The following is a 19,089-nucleotide window of genomic DNA, read 5'->3' as shown; positions in this document are numbered from 1 at the left end:
AAAGCTGCCAATAAAATAATCTTTAAAAAAAACATACATAAGGAAATATCAAAGTATAAGTAAAGGACAGCAAGGAGTCTAAAGAAGTGCAGTGAGCTTTCTGTGACACTGATTGAGGTTTAAAAGGCAAAGATTGATGTCACATAATAAACTGATTCATTCAGCAGGTTTATACACATTTCCTGCCAGCTAATGTGATTTATTTAAATTCAGCTCTAGCTTTGTGAAGTAGAGGGAGCAAAAGAGAAATAAGATGTCATTAAAGGTGCATAAGGGATACACTTAAGTTTGCGTCACCCATCGACTGTTTGCACATACACACGATTAACAATGTCAATGTTTTCACCTTTATTGTCAGGATACTTGCTTCATGTAAAATATTTCAATACAATACAGTACAATGCATGTTCCATCTGCCATCCTCCATGCGATTAGTTGGTTAAGTCATCATGTTGTAAGGCTTGCCCATAGCATACAGCAGCTGAGCGCTCAGCCAGAGCAAAACTGCTTAGCCACTCTTGCCATGAAAACAAAACCACGGAAACCAATTAAATTATAAACAACTAAAATCTTTTTTGTCATCTTTTTTTTTTGTCCTTTCTGAACAAAAAAAAACCCTCAACGCCACAGCTGTGAGGACTCCGCATCCTCCCAGCATGCTTCACAGCAGCTTAGTTCAGTCGTCAGCTGAGGCCCTCACAGGGCCAATCACACAAAATAAAAACGGACAGACAGGAGGACAGTCGGGCAGGGAATCTGTCACCGCTGGCAGTCACATAGCAGCTTTCAGTCTCATCCGAGCTTCAATGGGAAGAGGGTAACTGGCTGGGGTAGGGTGTAGGTGTGGAGACGGGTGGAGAAGAAGACGGGAGGAGATGACACAGCAGATTAACACGTGCCCCCCTCGCCCCCAAAAACCAAGCCATCTTCTCTTGGCTGGTTTGATTACGTCTGAGTGACAGAAATGGGTTGGATGAGACCATAACATTGTTTTTTCTCATGCTCCCGCCTTGTGTTTCACCCATCAGGTTTTGCTCTATAGCTGTGTTGCTAACACTGGGTCACGGGTGCGTTATCTCGAGAAGGTGTAGATTGTTGTCATTGTGACCTAACAGACTGCTGCGGAGAAAGGGCCCTCCGTGGAGGCGGTTTGTTGCCTCGAACATCACCACATCCCTCAGTACATTCCTTCAGGTGGGCATGGTGAGGGCTGTGTATGCGTGTGTGTGTGTATATATGCAAGTGTATAAGTGTGTGTAAGTGTGTGGGAGGGGTGTCAGTAGCGGTGGGTCTGGTGGGAGTACTGGGGCGGCTGTTGGGAGGTAGAGGAGTATCCCATGCTGGTTTGGGGCAGTGATGTGCTTGGTCCAGGGTTCTGGTAGGCAGCATGTGGATTGGAGCGCTGAAGGGAGGAAGAAAACAAGAAGATATTCATTAAAAACATTAACTACACTCTTTTGTTACGCCTCACGTTTTACACCCCTGAAGTGTTCACAGGTTAATTTAGAGGTTTCAACAGAGCTGTATTTTCATCCAAAAGTCAGCTGTTGATGGATGAGAGACCTACCTGGTAGTCTGAGGTCATGATGAGGCCACCTGAGGTAGTGGTGGGCGGGACAACTCGCACTTTCTTCAGAGGCGGGCCCTGGGCATGGCTGTTGTCAGGGTTGCCAGCGTGCCCCGCCCCATTTGTGTGGTTGTTTCCCTGTTGCTGCTGCTGGTTTTTCTAATAGTAGAAAAAAAAGTAAAATACATTGTATTTGATGTGTGCATTTACTACCTCTTCGAAATGTTTCCCTTTATCCTTCTGTAGATTTTCTTGAAATTGATTGTTTTATTTGGATTTATTCTTTACTTAAGTTGTCAGCAATTGACTGATACTGAACATGATGTTTATTTAGCTATTCATTTTATTTTTCTCAGTGTTCATTGGATGGTTGAATAGAACATTAAATAGAATTGGTAAACAATGCTTCAGAGAAAAACAGCCTTCTGAGTACCTTTGCATAGTCATATTAGTGCACAAATCCACAAAGAAAAGGTTTAGTTTCATTCCAAAAATTCACAATATCAGCTGCCATTTAGGCATTTGGTAAAATTTTGAAAATAGGAATTGGTTGCGCACATTTCTTACTTTGTCGGCCTTGTCCTCAGGCTCCTCCTCTGTCAGGAACTCCCTCTTGGGGTAGGGAATCTGGCAGCCCGCAAACACACTGGAGAAAAAAAACAAAACATAAAAAGGCTTGTCAACTTCGAACATTTATTCCCATGACTCAAAGTTAATTAACTAAGGGACCTGCTCGACGCAGTTGCAACCCTAGGGCCGTGTGACTCCAGCAAAGGAATTAGATATGTGTGTGTGCTGTGACTCACTCAGAGGTGGGAAGGGGCTCTTCCAAAAAGTAGGGGTCCTGCATTGCCTGCTCAGATGTGATTCTACGGATGGGGTCCATAGTCAACAGCTTCTGCAGCTTTAATGAATCGCACACAATGTCAGCCTCAAACATGAAAACATTAACAGAATTGACAAAGGACAAAGCATGCTTCACTGATTTAATATAATGTACTATCATATCTACAAGTTATACAAATTGCATTAACTGCCTTATTTACTAAAACATTTTAACTCACCAAGTGGAATGCTTTGCTGTCTGGTTTGACTTTATGTTTTTCCATGTACTTTATAAGGCTGCAGTTTGTGTATCTGTGATACAGAAGGAGCAAAATATATTAATATCATCGGTGCAATTACGCAGTACGAGAACATGCAGAGTTATTACATGGTTTGTGTACAACACACAAAGTCTTTGTGCCAGCAGACAAAGCACTGTGCTTCGCTCTTAACTGTCTGATCTTTCCAAAAATTAGGACAGCGGTACTCTGCAGACTCACGTGTTCCTCCTAAAGTCTTTCATCAGTGTGGAGTGTTCTGGCATCTTTTTGATGTCCTCCCAGTCTTTATCTGACAAATGAGGGAAAGACAGGATTACACACACACACCCTCCCTTCAGAACAGATTATTTAGGTTGTAGGGTCTGGATTACAATCTTTTTTTAAGTACAAATGGTCAACAACCCCATGTTATACACTTGTATCGTAAGAGTTGTTTGTCCTGCAGAAACAAAACAAAATCCATCAGCCGCACTGGTGAATTACACAACTAGAGCAGCGGAGATGGAAGAAGGAAAAGATCAGAGGCAGCTCAAGTGAAGTGGAAAATATAGGCCCAAATGTAGCCCTGCGAGTAGAAAGTTTCTGTTTGTGACTTGGCTTCATCTATCGTGCCAGTAGATTGGTGTTCGGAGCCAACAGACCACAGCACTGCGTAGGAGCTTGAAAATACAAGGCAATATAATCTGCCTCTGCAAGGAATGGAAAATGCTCATCCTTCCGCAGCATTTTTCCATTGAAAAAACAACATAGCAACTGTGAACCTTTGGTATAACAGCAGCTGAATAGCATTTTATATACGTACACTGTTTGGAAAATCCGAAACACTTAATCCCCGTTTAATGTCAAAGGCAATGCACCCCCTTTTGAAGCAATTCAGGTACATCATTAACCACAAAATCTGGACTCTCACCAGCAGGGAAGCCCATGACGTTAAAAATGCGGTCCAGTTGGTCGTGGTGGTAAGGGTTACTGGTCTTGATGTCTTCCTGGCGACAGTGGAATATGGGCTCAGACGTCAGCAGCTCCGCAAAGATGCAGCCAATCGCCCAGATGTCTGAAGGGAAAAAGCGGGGATACATAGTGAGAACCAGCTGAACACGCGGGAAGTCGCACAGACAGATGGTGTCGTGCAAATTCTCACCGATGGCTTTGGTGTAGTGCCGAGCCCCCAGCAGCAGTTCGGGTGCTCTGTACCAGAAGGTGACCACCACGGGGTCGAGATCGGCTAAAGGCTTTAGCGGTGAATTGAAGAGACGGGCAAACCCCATGTCCGCTGCAAAGTGGACATTACAGTCAGTAAAGCAAGAGCAAACTTAAAACAATGTTTGTGCAGCCATATTAAAAACTTAAACAGGAGACATGATACATACCAATCTTTACTCTACCCCTCTCTGGCCCTTCCCCCATCACTAAAATGTTAGCTGGTTTCTGAGGATGAGAGACGGATACACAATCTTGAACATGCTACAATCCAAACATTTTGAAAATTTACAGCAAAACCACTGAGATTAAATCCACTTTATTTGGCTCAGTTGTTGAGCTTGTGATTTCCTCAGGGTTGGCTGAGTTGAATATAAGATTCTTTTAGACCACACGAATACAATTTGACAAAAGTATGATGAGAAAACCAGTAGGGACAATCAGGCCTAGAATTATGTATAATAATATCACATCTTCAGTACTTTCCAGTAGCATATAACAATAATTACTAACAACATAATTAGTAACATGAATGCAATGTGGATAAGTGGCGGTTTTAGGTCTGATGGTGCCGAGTTAGCATCCTGTGTACAAAGATTGTCACAACAATCCCAGTTTTATTTATAAGTGTGTAATTTCTCCTGACAGCTCACAATCAGATACAAAAAACATTTTATAAATAAAATCTGTGCCTACAACAGGCTCATGTAAATAACATTTAAGGCTGGTTTTTAAGCAATTTAATTTTCCTAATTTTTTTGTTGTTCAGGAAACTGAACCCATGCAGATACTCTGAACGACAATACTGATGGAGTGTAATCAAAACTCTATGTTGCTGCCCTCTAGTGGACATAAAGCACACACTGCACCCCACAGGAGAGGAGGTGTACCGTTTCCATTTCACAGTAGATGTAAATGGAAGATAATTTGTCTTCCAATCAAAAATCTGTTAAATATTGAGACGAATATTATTTTTTAACTCTTATTTTACAGAACAAAATACACCACTAGAAACAAGGAGTGTAAGTTTCCTTCAGATCACAAAAACTGCAACCATGTGAAATTACAACTGTTTTTATGAAAAACGCTCCACTAAAACAACAATAACATAGATTATTGCAGAAAAAGCTGTACATAAAAAATGCTAATCTTGGTCGACTTAAACCTGTTAACAAATCAACATTCATCTACGCACGAAAAAAATAAAACATGTCGAATGATGTAGTTATCAGTCATAACTCAACACATACAGACTGCACGCCTTGGACTGATTCTCCGCCAAATAACAATCTTCCATCAACTGCTGCCTTGTTTTCTCTTCTACCAAAAATATTTTCTCTCTCTCCCCCTCCCTCTCTCTCTGCCCTCCCCCAAATCCTCTTACAAGGTCTCTGTGGAGGACCCAGTTTGCGTGGAGGTAATGGATGCCGTCCAGGATCTGGTAGAGCAGAGACTTGACCATTCCTCTGGGCAGCTGAAGTGGCTTCTTGTTGGCCTTGGACGCTCTGTGGAACTTAATAATGTGCTACAAAAAGACAACATAAAAGTAAATATGTGTGACAACATGATGACTAAAAATCCATCATTTTGTGTGGGGTTCTTCCACATTTGTATGGTAACAAATGTTTATGCTACAGGCTGATGCTTGTGGCATGTGTTTCCACTTCCTTGGGAGGGGAATGTGAGTGTTGCAGATTTGTGGCAGAAAATGGCCTTTAAAGTCAGTTCTGATACCCTGCCAAGTGTAAAGCAGCAGTTTGACTAAGCAAATGGTGAACACTCCTTGGTGTACGAGTGTTTTAATGAGACTTATAACTAGCACCATTTGGAGTTTCCTTCTTTACGACGGGGGTGATGGTGAATGTGAATATATGTGCATCAGCAGTGTGAGTAATTCTGCGTTTGTGAAGGAATTTTGTGCTTTTGTCCAAAGAAACATATAACGCACATAAAGTCTCATAAATGGGTGGGAATCTGCAGTATACATGTGTGCTGTCCTACACTTATAAAGAAATGATTAAAAACAAATTATACAGAAACTATCCACACGCGTTCCCACTCGTATTGGCATATTCAATGTTTGATAAACCATGCCATGCAGCTCAGTGTGTAAGTGTAGTGTGTGCATTTTACCCAGAGATCATGTTCGGCGTAGTCAAAGAGCAGCCATACTTTACGGTCTGCGTGTGACAGGAAAACCTTCTGCAGCGAGATGACATTGGGATGCTTTAGCTCCCGCAGCAGCTGCAATACACAAACCCACTCAGAGGAGCGACCACACACACACACACACACACTCATGGCAGAAATCATGAATGACAAAGGGCCAATTTGTACTAGTTAAATGCTGCTATTAAGTGCTAAAGTGGGGGATATTACTGTCCCGATTACCATAAATAATACAATCAAGGGGGTGAGCACGACATCACCTGTACAACTGAATGAAATAAAAATGACGTAACACATTTTTTGAAGTATATGTCTGAGGTATTGATTATGCGGGTAGAATTTATACTAATGATTTTGTGTGTGTGATATTTCATTTTCTTCCTGTGATTCTTTTTAGCTCTTGTGTTTCAAGTCCGTTGCTTACGTTACAAAAGATACTTTGTGAAGGTGATTTGGTTATGACATTAGCCAGCTAGGAATGGCATGAGGGTGTTGAACCAAATTAAAAAAAAAAAAAAGGGACAGAGTAAGCCAGGCAGATCTTACTGCAATCTCTCTGCAGGCTGACATGGAGATGCCAGTGCCTTCAATCTGCTTGAGGGCGTAGTCCTTATCATCCTTCCTACAAAACAAGAGAGAGGCAGAACAACATCAACACCAACCCAGACTGCGGTCCAGACAGAGGCATATGTGTGTGTGTGTGTGTGTGTGTGTGTGTGTGTGTGTGTGTGTGGGGGGGGGGGGGGGGGGGGGGGCACTTGGCAGCTGGCACAGGGACTCGGCGAAGAGGTCGAGGCTGCATTACCTCCAGATTTGTGTAATCAAGCTCACCTCTGAGGCTCAAAACAATACAGAGGGAGAGGAAACAGGCCCTGTCTAACAGCTGATGAGAGACAAACAGAATATTGGGACTGACTCTCGCTTGAATGAATTGGTTGTAACCCCTCCCTCCCCCTGGCCTAAATCATCTCATAAACCCATGCTTTGTGCTTCCTCGGGCCTCGTCCAACTGCTGCAGCACAAATTAGCTCGCAGAGTCTCATAAACAGCAGACTCCTAAAGATATTCAAACATCTTTAAACACTTTAGGGCTCCTTTGTGTGGTTCCGAGCTCTGATAATGGGCCTAGTATGGGCCCTGGTAGCTCAAGCCGCCTTCAGCTCTCCCAAGCTCTGGTCCAGACACACTTAGGATGGAATTCATGGATTCCATTAGAAACAATAGGGAGAAGGGAAATAAATAAAAGGTTTAAAAATTAAGTAGGGGGAGCCTGGTGGTTTTAGGTGCTTACCATGAACCACAGAGTATAGAAAGTCTGGGTCCAGCCAGACCATTGTTGCATGTCATTCCCTCCCCTTGTTTCACAACATCTCTCAACTATTGGCTAAAAGGCAAAGAAAGCCACAAAATACACAAATGGGTAATAAAGCTAGGCTGAGGACAAGAGTAATAAGGACAAAAAAGACAACTTTTGGCATATACACAACTAAACACTGTCTTAGTGCTAATAATAAGTTATCATGCAAGATTACTGGACATGTTAACATGTTTTAACCAGTCCAATAAAGCATTCTGGGTGGCAGCAAAATTAAAACAAGTTGGTGTAGAAATATTTACCTTGAGTATGAGAAAAGCACCCCCCCCTCCCTCCCTTGAAAAAAGGGCCACTGACACTAATCCCTATATGCACTTGCTGCATCCAACATTCACCACATCACACGCAAAGACTCTTTTTAGGTTTACTACAGAAAATACTGCTTTGTGTTGAGCAACAACAGGGGACAGAACTGATTGCTCTGAAACAGAAAGGGAAGCCACACAATCCCGATGGTAACCCATATGTCAGTGTGCTGCAGGAAGCGTCATGAGCACCCTGGCAGTGCAGGTAATTGGTTTATTTCTCGAACATAAATCTCTAGCAACATGCCTCATCTGCCAGTGGCATACACCAGCCTTGGGGAGGGGGATATTTACCTAAAATGTATTTGGTAAAGGGAGGGGGAGCTGGAGAAGGGATCCCTGGATAGAGGCCTTGCTTGTAACCAACTCACCCATCTTTTCTCTTCGCCTTGTATACATGACCGTAAGTGCCTCTTCCCACTTTGCATCCTTCGTACTCAAACAGGTCCTCGACACGCTCTCTCTCGCCGGTCAGCTTCACTTTAAAATCATAGTCCATTTTTCACCACTGTTTATTGTTAAAAGGATCCGCTCCTTCCTTTTTTAAAGCCTCGCTTTGCGAGGCAACCAGGCTACTCCGACGAGCTCGGTTGTGGTAATCCAGCTATAGTTGCCGTCCCCCAGCGTGGCTCTTTCTTCCTTCAGCCCAGCTTCCACATCGAGTTTTCCGGTTGGATTGTTTGTACCGGAGGGGGGCGAATGCGCGGTGCTCGGAGACCGTCCAGGAGGAACAACGAGCCCGAAATATAAATCCCTTTCTCTTGTTGCTGCGCTCCTCTCAGCCGGTATCTCTGCTCCAAAGAGACGCACTTCACTCGGTAACGACGGCCGTATTCGCGCACGGAACTGTCGCAAAAACGTCGTGAAGACAGCTCTGCAGCAGAGAAAGAGCTCAAAGAAAAATGGGTGGATTATATTATACACCCAATAATATAAAAATACTTAATTCATTTTAATGTCTGAAAATGAGTGGGAAGAAGTATACACTTATTTAATCCCACCCCTTATCCATAATTCATTGTTAGTTAGTTAACAGCTTCCTCTGTTCTACATTTATTTTATTCTTTTTAATTAATTAATATTATTATTATTTTTCCAAACTAAACCATTGTTTAAACTTAACTTAACAAGAATCTCACAGAATACAATTTATTTCTCATTTATTTCAAATATATCTTATTTCTTGCGTATTTATTTAAATTAATGAAAAATATTAAAACATATATAAATTAATTCAGAATTTAAAATAAATAAATAATAAAATATAAGTAAAATGGAAATTAAGAAAGTAAAATAATAAACTGCGTAGACTAGTGATGGGTGCCCATTTTGGACAGCACACATTTACCGGTAGTTATGTTTAACGCAACTGTTGTGTTACCTAGGAACTGATGTCGCCCGGGCTGTTGTTTCTAACGGATGGTGTAATGTAGCACCACTGGTCCCATCTTGGTTTGAGGGAGAAGGGAGAGCAAGCGAACCGTCCATATTACCGCTGCTTTGTCAGGTACTAAATTCCTTATCATGTCGCTGTCATCTCTTTTAAAACCATGCTCGGGTTACGTGTTAAGTTCCGTGTACGCTGACTGCTTTCTTAAACCGTTTGTCACATTTAAATGTAAATAGTTATTCTGCCTCACAGCCTGCCGGAGAGTCGGCTGCCCAGCTGACGACGGACTAACGTTAATGTGCTCATTTTGCTATTGCGCATTCAAAATGACACTTCGCATCCTTAAAAAGGTCCACAACACTGACTTCTGTGTTTGGGTGTGAACGCAGTTAATCATTTCCAGGCTTTAACATCTCCATTTTCTAATCTGACACGATTCTTTTGTCTTTCCTTCTTCTTTGCCCCTGCGTTTACATGGAGGAGACACTCCGATGTGGACCCGCCTTTGTAGCGCGGTGATTGGACGCTCTGCGTGTCCGTTAACAATCCTAGGCCTGTGATTGGTGGCTACCCGGGATGACAACGCCAGTTTTTGTTGCTTTATTCCCCTGACTTCAACATGGCCTTCCGTAGCTACTCTTGGCTAACATTAGCTCACATGAAGACTGCGTTGTTATTATGATCCGTATTGGTTGTTTCCTTGCAGTGAAAGAATTGAGCATTTATCCTCATGCTAAATAAGACGAATTTACTGTAGTCATCGGGCTAGACGTGAACAAGATTACTGTAGCAGTCTCTTGCCGGTGGAGTCTGTCGATAGAAAATGGATGGCGTTGTCTTAACTGTCGTCCTTGGCTAGAGATTAGTCATTGTAAGACTATGGTAATAAACAAACTCTAATTTGCATTTATTTATTGCTCTAGTATCGAATAAAACATAGTAAGAGATACAGAGCTGAGAAAAACGTTCGTTCTTTATTATTCCACGAGAGTGAAATAGCTTGACATACATATTGCAATAATAATATAATATTAACTTAATTAATCCCATAAGGGGAAATCATTTTTTGTCACTCTTTTAATCATGTTATCTACACATACATTCACAAACAGCACCTATATACATGCAATTAATAGAGAAATGTCAGAGTGAGGGGGCCGGTGCCCTGAGCAGTTTGGGGTTCGGTGCCTTTCTCAGGGGCACCTCTGCAGTGCCCAGGAGATAAACTGGCACCTCTTCAGCCACTAGACATCACTCCATACTTTGTCCATACAGGGACTCATACCAGCGTCCCTACGGTTCTCAGCCCAGTCCTTTAACAACTGACTAATTACATTTGAGCATGCCCACTTGGAAGGTGGAGTTGCAGTGTCTCAACATGTCACTTTAGCCCTTAAAAAAAAAGCTAACTTTTAAGTGTGTAGCTTCAGATGACATTCCACCCCTGATTGACACACTCACTCATCTTGTCTGCCAGCACTTCTCACGGTGATGGACCCTCCTGGTGGGGGAGACGAACGGCGGAGGCAGGCAGAGCGTCTTCGTCGGGAGGAGGCATACTATCACTTCATTAATGAATTGAGTGAAGAGGAGTATCGTCTAATGAGAGATAGCAACCTTCTTGGCACCCCAGGTGAGGAGGGCCACATATTATGTGTATGCACTGATTGGGATTGCCAATATACTCTTACTTCACATGTATTACAAGCAGATGGAGTTAATAAGCTTCTTAACATGCAATCTTTCACAATGTATGGTAGCAATAATCTGCTCTCACTATAGGAGCAGGGATATTTCTTCTTGATCCTCTGCTTCTGACAGCAAATAACAACCTGCACATTCATATGTTTTAAAGGTGAGGTGACTGCTGAGGAGCTTCGGCAGCGTCTCGATGGAGCAAAAGAGCGCATGTCATCTCAGCCCCGTGCTGAGCAGCGCTCACAGACTGCTGATTCTGGAGAGCAGCAGGGCAGTAGCGGTGAGGCAGACGAGAGAGGGGCTGGAGGGAGACGAGGAGCAGGTAGGGAGGAGGGGGAGCGACATGTCTCTGTGCTTTTTTCAAATTTGGCTTTCAGTAGTCTTGATGCAGTATGGCTTTGATTAAGCCACAAACAAACCTACACATAAAAAAGACATGTTTTAGGACTGGACTAGGAGAACTAAAAAACAGTTTATAGCTTTTATCATAAATTCTGTGAAACTGGATTAATTAAAAAAAAAAAAATGAAACTGAGTGCTCCATAACATTTTTCCTGAAATATTAATGGATCTTTTATTTTAATGTGAGTATGGTATGAAACAGACTGGCTAAAACTATTATCAAATAGCAACAACAGCAGGAAATTGCATTTATGGATTTGGGGATGAATACAACTTAGTTTACAGTCTTACCCATATTTGTTTTTTTACAGGGGGCGCAGAGCCCGGAGCAGAAACCTCTAACGGTGACTCATTACTGGAGTGGCTTAACACTTTCAGACGCACTGGTAATGCTACTCGCAGTGGACAGAGTGGCAACCAAACATGGCGCGCCGTCAGCCGGACCAACCCTAACAGTGGAGAATTCCGCTTTAGCCTGGAGATCAACATTAACCATGATCAGCCGGAGCCGGGGGAGCATAATGACACAACGGACACTGCAGAGTTGCCAGTGACAGCCCCAAACACAACTTCACCTTCTATACGCACTGCTTCCTCTTTCTCCAACCCACGGCCTTCAACCACGCCAAGGCCAGTCCCGTACCCCACCCCCCGCCCAGCCCTCAGTAGGAGGATGCAAACACGGCGTACACGCAGCAGCACTACCACTCTTTCTATGAGCCCCCCTACACTTTCTCCACCAGTAGCTACCCCGGCCGCTGCTCTGAGGAGAGGTGCAACTTTGCACACTTTAGCACCTCCTCCTACTGTTCTCAACCCTCCTCTTGATCAAACTGCACCATCGCAACATCAAGCCCTGAATGCCGAAGTAGAGCAGGGCAGTAATGATATGTCTGCTTCTATAGACTGTCCCCGCGTGTCACCGCAGTCTGGGTCTCAGGCCCCAGCAATGGAACACGAATCACGTGGCAGTAGGACTCGATCACGTGGTCGTGCACGCAGAGCTACAGCAGGTGGTGGGGTTTCATCCCGCTTGTCAAGGCGCAGCCGTTCTCCCCTGCACAGAATACCTGTTGCCAGTACCACTCCACCAACAAGCAGTGGTACCACTGGCTCGAGCATTCACACTATAGAGCCAGGAAGTGGCACAAGCTCTATATCTGTGGAGACTGGGGCGGCTATGGCAGAACCTGCAGCTCTTACAGAGCCAGCTGCAGAGACAGGAGAGCGCGAAAGTGAATCGCATGTAGTAGGAGCAGGAAGTGCAGCGGTGCGACGGCACCCAACCATTATGTTGGACCTGCAGGTGAGAAGGATTCGACCTGGTGAAAACCGTGATCGGGACAGCATCGCCAGCAGAACGCGTTCTCGTGCCCGGGTTGCTGAGAATACGGTCACATTTGAAAGTGACAGTGGTGGATTTAGACGCACCATCTCCCGCTCTGAGCGAGCTGGGATCCGCACTTACGTGAGCACTATCCGGATTCCACTGAGGCGTATTAGTGAGACGGGTCTGGGGGAGCCCAACTCTACTGCGCTGCGTTCAATTTTGCGCCAGATCATGACTGGATTTGGGGAGCTGAGCTCCCTAATGGAGACAGAGGCTGATTCTGAAACTGTTGCACCTAGCCACACAGATGCTAGTGTGACAAATGGTAGCACCAGCCCAGCCAGTCGTTTACATTCAAATGAAAGCGAAGATGGCCAGGTTGGTACAGAAGGGGTCGATCAGGAGAGGGTGGGGCTGGTGGGAAGTGATGAGGACCAGAGTGGGCAGGCCAGGCTCGGAGGAGGGGTAGTAAGCACCACCGAGGGACGAGTGACCAGCAGAGACACCAACAACCTGGTAGAAAACGGTACTCTACCCATCCTGCGGTTGGCACACTTCTTCTTGCTCAATGACGAGGAGGATGACGAACACCCCCGGGGCCTGACCAAAGAGCAGATTGACAATCTATCCACGCGTACCTATGGTCAGGCCAACCTGGACGGGGAGATGGGTCGTACATGCAGCGTCTGCATCAATGAGTACGCCCAGGGCAACAAGCTGCGCCGCCTACCTTGCTCTCATGAATTTCACATCCACTGCATCGACCGCTGGCTCTCTGAAAACAACACCTGCCCCATCTGCAGGCAGCCCATACTCGCAGTGCATCATGACTGACCTATTTGCTCACAAACAACTATCAAGTTCCTGGCTGGCTGAACTGAGCAGACCCAAGTGGGCTTTGCATGTACATAGCGCTTTTATGGTTTAATTTCTTTGAAAAATATCCATTGTGTTGAAGTTGAAGAAGGTTGAACCAAAAGTGCGGAAAAAGAAACTATAAATGCAGAGAATTAACAAAACTTTATTTTTTTAGACTTTGTTTTCAGCAACATATTACTGTTTAATTTTTCTTCCTTCTATGAACCGTTCAATGGTCTCTGTCGCAAAGCTTAAGAGTCCTATGTCAATGGATGGCATTAATGCTTAAGGAGCTCCAGTAGCTGCTGCTGACTAGTCTCACTTTAACTCTTTAATGTTTGATACATGTGACGTCTCTTTGTCACAGCTGGACTATACAAATCACTTCTAGACCTGATTTATTCAGTATAAGCTGTAAATAACCCAGCACTGCTTGTATTTAAGGGGTTTGGAGCCAGCTGCTCCTCACATGCCATCTGTTTAAAATGGAAGCAGGAAACTTTTTTTTTTTTTTTAACATTCTCCATTTTAAAGCTTCAAGTTTAATTTAAAGGGTCCCTTTACAGTTGGTAAAGAAATGTATGATATGATATTGGGATGTGTATGAACTATGTTTTTAAGTTTGAAATAAGTTCTATTCTGTGCGTCTAGTAATATTTGTTTAAGCCCGTTCAAGACACTCTTCCATATAATTGCAATAGAGAATTCATCCATAAGTCGCCCACTAAAATTCATGAAATCATCAACAGACCCCATATGAGCAGCCCAACTCAAATGAAATGCAGAAGGCATGTGATAATCAGGAATTCAGAGATGTAATTTAGTATGACTTGTGCAATACAGAGAGAAAAGACAGTATTGTTTGTTTTGCTGTTCATTGTTGTTTACATTGTAATGCCTGATTATCATCTCCACTTAAAAACAAAGTCTTGTTTACCCTGAAAAGTGTTTCCTCTTTGTTACCGCTGCTGTTCCATACCTGACGAGACACCCTGGGACCTGAGTCATGAAGTCGCATTGAGTAGTTCGCCTGATACATCTGCAGAACAAAAAGCATGGAATTGAAGAATAAAAAACAGATTTTCAACAGTTTTTACAGTTGTCTAGCAAACTCCAAAACCACAAGATGGTAAATTGTTGATATTTGGAGCATTTTCCGCAGCTCTGACTGCAAAACTACGTTTTTTCTGTCATAGTGTAGCGATTGCGTTCTATTTCAGTTCCAGTGCAACACCTGAATAAGACGGTGTTAGTAATATATTCCTGTACGCTCTTGGCATTTCTAGTGTACCACAGGGGAATCATTTATCTGAACCACCCAGTCAAGCGTATTGCCCCCAGGGTCAAAAAATTTTTTTTTTACATCAACAACAGTACACAGGAGTTATTACATCTCTGCAGTTACATGTCACAAATAAAACTGCAGGAATGATGTGGTATGGACGTGTGTGATGAGTGGGGTATGATTGTATTAGTTGTGTGTGCATGTGAGTTTGCATGGGGGGTGAAGGAAAGGGCCAATGTCCCAGTAAACTTGGTTCTCGGAAGACTACCGATCACCACCTTGGAGAGTTGTGGGGGGTTGTGGTCACTGAGTTCAGAAGTGAATATTTATTCTGTTGGCATTTAATAAGATGGAAACAACTTTTTTGAAATATGTATTATGTTACAATGTGATGAGAGTAAACAGTAAAGATACATATGTTACTATGTAATAAAATGAAGACATGGGTTCTCTTTTCTGCTCTTAACAATGGAATAAAATGCAGCTTTGTTGTGCCTGGAAATCTGGTGTGTACAGTGTGTGGGTGCGCGTGCGCGTGTAGTTGTTAGCGACAGATGTCAACGGCTAACCGTCCTAGCGACCAACAAGCTATTTGTATTTAGCCATATTTTGACCAAAATTTGTACTTCAACCAAACCAATCGTACAAATATACAAAAGGACATGTTGATGATGCTGTAGACGTGATTTTATAAGTTTCTATGCACGTTTCGGTGGCTTTTTAACGTCGTAAAACTGTCGCCGGTGAGTGTTAGCTAACGTTAAATACTGTGTAAATGTGTGACGTTACCGTAAATTAATTAACTTTGCTGTTTGATGTTAGCAAGAGTAACTGTAACTGAGTCGATGTGCTGACTTCAGTAACGTTACCGGTAACTACTAAACTAGGACAATTATTATTGTTATTGTTTTCGATATATTTATATTGTTCCAAAAATATTAACTTTAGTTCAATCTTTGCGCTCACGGGCGGATGCGCGCAGACATTTCATCATATGATGCGCGCCCCCGTGGCTCATCTGAACGGTCAAGACAAGAGCGGAAGTTTGACAGTTACCCTTCAAAATAAAGGTTTACAGATTTTCATTTTCATTATTTGGATTATATTCACTAAAACTTGCAAATATTTTCATCAGTCAATCAATCTTCCAGTTAGCTTCTAAGTTGACCAATTGATTATTCGGGCTATGAAATCAGAGAGTACTGAAATGCTCTTTATAATTAACCTAAAGATGACCACTACTTGTTGTGTCCCATGAATCAATAGTATAAAACATAGAAAAACAACAATTTTTCAAAGTTAATTGTCTGGAACGAGGAAATGTTTGACATTCTTACCAAATGACTGAAATTATTAAATTATTATCAAAATAGTTGCTTGTTATTTTTGTTCAGCTCTAGTTAGTATAAATAAATACAGGACCAAAAAGTAAATGCTGAAATAAATTAACAGATAAATAAATGCATGAATAAGAAACACGTTTCTTTTACGTAAAAAAACAAACATTCATAGATACATTTATTTATAAATTTTTGTTCATCTACGTTTATTTATTTCAGTATTTCTGTGACCATAAAGTTAATGAGGTAGGAGGACACATTTATCCATGCATGTATTTATTTATTTATTCATTTATTTCAGGAGTTATGAATTTATTGATTCCTGTATTTATTTATGCATTCATTTATTGAGACTTAAGTCATGTTTCGCCGTCACAATTCGCTTTGAATTCATTACATTGACTGATTACCTTCCCCTTGAGTCTTTAGTGTATAACGTACTTTATTTTGAAAGCAGTGACCGGAAGTAGCACACTTTGTATTCAGTCTGACTTGACGCTGTTTCTGGAGCTGCCATCTACAACATTACTTCGCGATCCAGGCATCCGAGAAATTATGATCTCTGAGCAGCAGCAGCAGCGGCCGCAGCCCGGGCCCAGAGCAGCCGCTTACCCTGCATGCTCTGTCGGTGAGCCATGAGCATGCCACCGCTCCGGCCTCCTCGTCTCAGCCTAACCGACGCTCGTTCACCACCAGCAGCAAGATGTATTTCAACCGGAGACCCAAGAAGATCCACAGCGAGGGAGGTAAGCTACAAAAAAAACAACAACACACTATTTCATCTGTGCATAATCGAAGGTTCCGCCTGCAGCTCAGTGGTCTGTCACTGTAAACATCGGTTTGTTGATAACGGGCCTGTAATTATAGAAGATATAGCGGCCTGCATCATAATCGTGCGTATTTGATATGTGCTTGGCATAATAACGGGGACCGGTGTTGTCCGGGACTGCGGCATGCTCGTGGGGTGACTTGCTGTACCGGTATTTATCCTCCAGTCTCATTCATCTTTCTGGCACCGGTTGGGGATGCAAGGACGAGCAGACTGCAGGTGCCCTTTATATAGACAGATAAATTGAGGAATCCGTGCATTAACTTTATATTTATTCATGATACGATGAATGTGAGTCTTTTGTGTAACCTTATCCATCTTAATGCAATTTCCCATGGCACCATTTTTGGTATTATATAATTCTGTTGCCTTGTATACAGACGTCCTGAATCATATGGTATATTATAATAATAATAATAATACTAAGTCTATTTGATATAGCACCTTTTACGGACAAAGTCACAAGTGCTTCACATGACAAAATTGTTAAAACAAGACCCAGATAGTAAAATGAGCAAGCAAAAAATAATTACCACTGGAAATAAAATAATTAAAAAGATTTGAAAACACAATATTACAAATATGAGACAAAAGCCAGTTTAAACAAGTGGGTCTTCAGCTGCTTTTCAAAAAAGCATCACCATATTTTCAGGTGGGCTGACTCGCCCAAATGATTCCATATCTAAATATAATAAGGAATATATATAAGTCGTTTTGCATTTCAAAAGTCAAACCCAAGCTCCTTTTAACTCAGTCCAAGAAGAGCCTATTACCTCGCCGACTTAAAATCCACGTGACTGTTAAGAGCGCTGACCCTAAGGCCATCCACATCCAGAGCCTGTATTTACATCACAGCATTTTACACACTCGTGTTGGAAAGAGATGTGGCAGGCTGTGGCAGCAAGGACCTGTGTCTGCCAGGCTCTTCATTTAAATAAATCCCCCATGGCAAACTATATAGTGATTCCATTGTATTTTTTTAGGAGAAAGGGCCTCATAGGATGGGGATGTCTGACAAAAAGCTGCATCAGATGATTTCACACATGGCAAACGGACATCGGATTGTCCTGGAAGAGAGGAGCATGTGTTTGGCTCATCCAGTGGCTTCTTAATAGTGACGGGCACATATTGTTGTGCTGCTTTGATGTGTTGTGTGTGTGCGTGTGTGTGTGTGTGGCTGAATGCCTCATGCAGCTTCCAGAAATAGAAAGCAGGGCAAATTGTGAGCAAAGATGAGCGCCAACTGGGCCACACTGTCTTCAGGCCAGAGTTTCCCAGACATTTACCTGTTGTTAAAATAACATACCTTTGGATCTTTTCACATTGGGGCGGCATATATATATATTTCTTTTTTTTTACCAGAAGACAGGTCAAAGGTTAAAAGCATTCAGCACCGGTGACAAAAAGGTAGAAGCATACATTTTGACACTATAGTGACAAGGTAGTGTGTAGTAGTGTTTACTACACAGGCCAGTCAGTCGTTACGTCCATGCGTTCCCTCGCTGGATTCACATCGCTGCCTTTACTGTAATCTCTTGGAGCCTGACCTCTTGTTTCTTTGCTCCAATTAGTGAGCTGCTATATCCCCGGTGATGACGTCTGCCGCTATATCTGTCACATTTATTCACACTCTCAAAACACATCCACACCCAGAGTAATGATTTTATTTGTATTTTGGAAGACAATACATAGTGGTGATACAAACTCTGAGCATTTTGTCATGTTTCTAATAGTACCTTGTACACATAAGTACTCGCAAACACTTAAAGCACTTCTCACATTGGTTGAGAAAGCCCATTATACTGTACAGAAAAAAATACATTTAATCGCTATGTCACAATATGGAGCAAAATAAAGTGTAATGAATACGTCCTGCAGTTTTTTGTAGATTGTCTTGGACAGCCCACAGTATTTGTTTATTATTTGTTCAATCGGAGAGCACATGTTGATGGGTCTGGTTTATGTGAGTCATGCAGCTGAGCCAACTGTCAAGAGTACAGCTGTTTTGAAAAGATAATGACTGGTCGTCATGGCTGCCAAGCTACTGAACATAAGATGTGGGGGATAGAGAGAGGGGCCTAATAAATTTCAGCAATGATGTATTTACAGTAGTTGGACACAGGGGGGCACTCCTGCACAAGCTACAAGGTCCAGTCCATGTGTGCCTCTATTCAAGCCTACATCTTTCATAGACATGCATGAATCTCATCTCTCACTATGATGCTTCCAGCGACG

At 42.7% G+C, this 19,089-nt stretch overlaps 3 protein-coding genes across 4 annotated transcripts in view; 2 read left to right on the top strand and 1 right to left on the bottom strand.

Moving 5' to 3' along the window:
* Nucleotides 1-408: 408 nt before the first annotated feature.
* Nucleotides 409-8,221, bottom strand: cdk8 (cyclin dependent kinase 8; the record flags this gene model as incomplete). 2 transcript variants are annotated; one of them, XM_083936461.1, is made up of 13 exons in its annotated part: nucleotides 409-1,402; nucleotides 1,568-1,726; nucleotides 2,126-2,213; nucleotides 2,374-2,471; nucleotides 2,632-2,704; nucleotides 2,893-2,962; nucleotides 3,584-3,727; nucleotides 3,815-3,946; nucleotides 4,044-4,101; nucleotides 5,258-5,398; nucleotides 6,007-6,117; nucleotides 6,589-6,664; nucleotides 8,094-8,221. In XM_083936461.1, 13 exons carry the CDS (start codon nucleotides 8,219-8,221, stop codon nucleotides 1,277-1,279), a joined length of 1,404 nt encoding a protein of 467 aa, XP_083792587.1. In that variant the 3' UTR covers nucleotides 409-1,276. The 2 variants fall into 2 exon arrangements, with proteins under 2 accessions (XP_083792587.1, XP_083792588.1); XM_083936462.1 differs by having other exon boundaries at nucleotides 2,135-2,213.
* Nucleotides 8,222-9,151: 930 nt separating this feature from the next.
* On the top strand, nucleotides 9,152-15,074 carry rnf6 (ring finger protein (C3H2C3 type) 6). Its single transcript, XM_083935700.1, has 4 exons — nucleotides 9,152-9,229; nucleotides 10,590-10,745; nucleotides 10,968-11,132; nucleotides 11,524-15,074. The coding sequence occupies exons 2-4, from the start codon at nucleotides 10,604-10,606 to the stop codon at nucleotides 13,374-13,376; spliced, it is 2,160 nt and encodes a 719-aa protein (XP_083791826.1). The 5' UTR covers nucleotides 9,152-9,229; nucleotides 10,590-10,603; the 3' UTR covers nucleotides 13,377-15,074.
* A 1,192-nt stretch (nucleotides 15,075-16,266) lies between these two features.
* LOC310963335 (phospholipid-transporting ATPase IB-like) overlaps nucleotides 16,267-19,089 on the top strand; it is a gene marked incomplete at both ends in the record, with an annotated part of 40,678 nt that continues 37,855 nt past the window's right edge. The window contains 2 exons of the mRNA XM_083936079.1: nucleotides 16,267-16,271; nucleotides 16,596-16,771. Of these exons, the coding sequence (XP_083792205.1) occupies nucleotides 16,267-16,271; nucleotides 16,596-16,771 (181 nt within the window). The remainder of the gene's footprint in view (nucleotides 16,272-16,595; nucleotides 16,772-19,089) is intronic.

Source organism: Echiichthys vipera (assembly GCF_963691815.1).
Source record: "Echiichthys vipera genome assembly, chromosome: 21".
NCBI classification, from domain to species: domain Eukaryota; kingdom Metazoa; phylum Chordata; class Actinopteri; order Perciformes; family Trachinidae; genus Echiichthys; species Echiichthys vipera.
Note: the sequence above shows the minus strand (reverse complement) of the source record. Positions and strands in the feature narration are given on the sequence as shown.

Excerpts from the sequence above, each read along its gene's own strand:
- rnf6 (XM_083935700.1), top strand. The coding sequence starts at position 10,604 with ATGGACCCTCCTGGTGGGGGAGACGAACGGCGGAGGCAGGCAGAGCGT. Across the intron at positions 10,746-10,967 it reads CAACCTTCTTGGCACCCCAG|GTGAGGTGACTGCTGAGGAG; the intron begins GTGAGGAGGGCC and ends TATGTTTTAAAG. Across the intron at positions 11,133-11,523 it reads TGGAGGGAGACGAGGAGCAG|GGGGCGCAGAGCCCGGAGCA; the intron begins GTAGGGAGGAGG and ends GTTTTTTTACAG.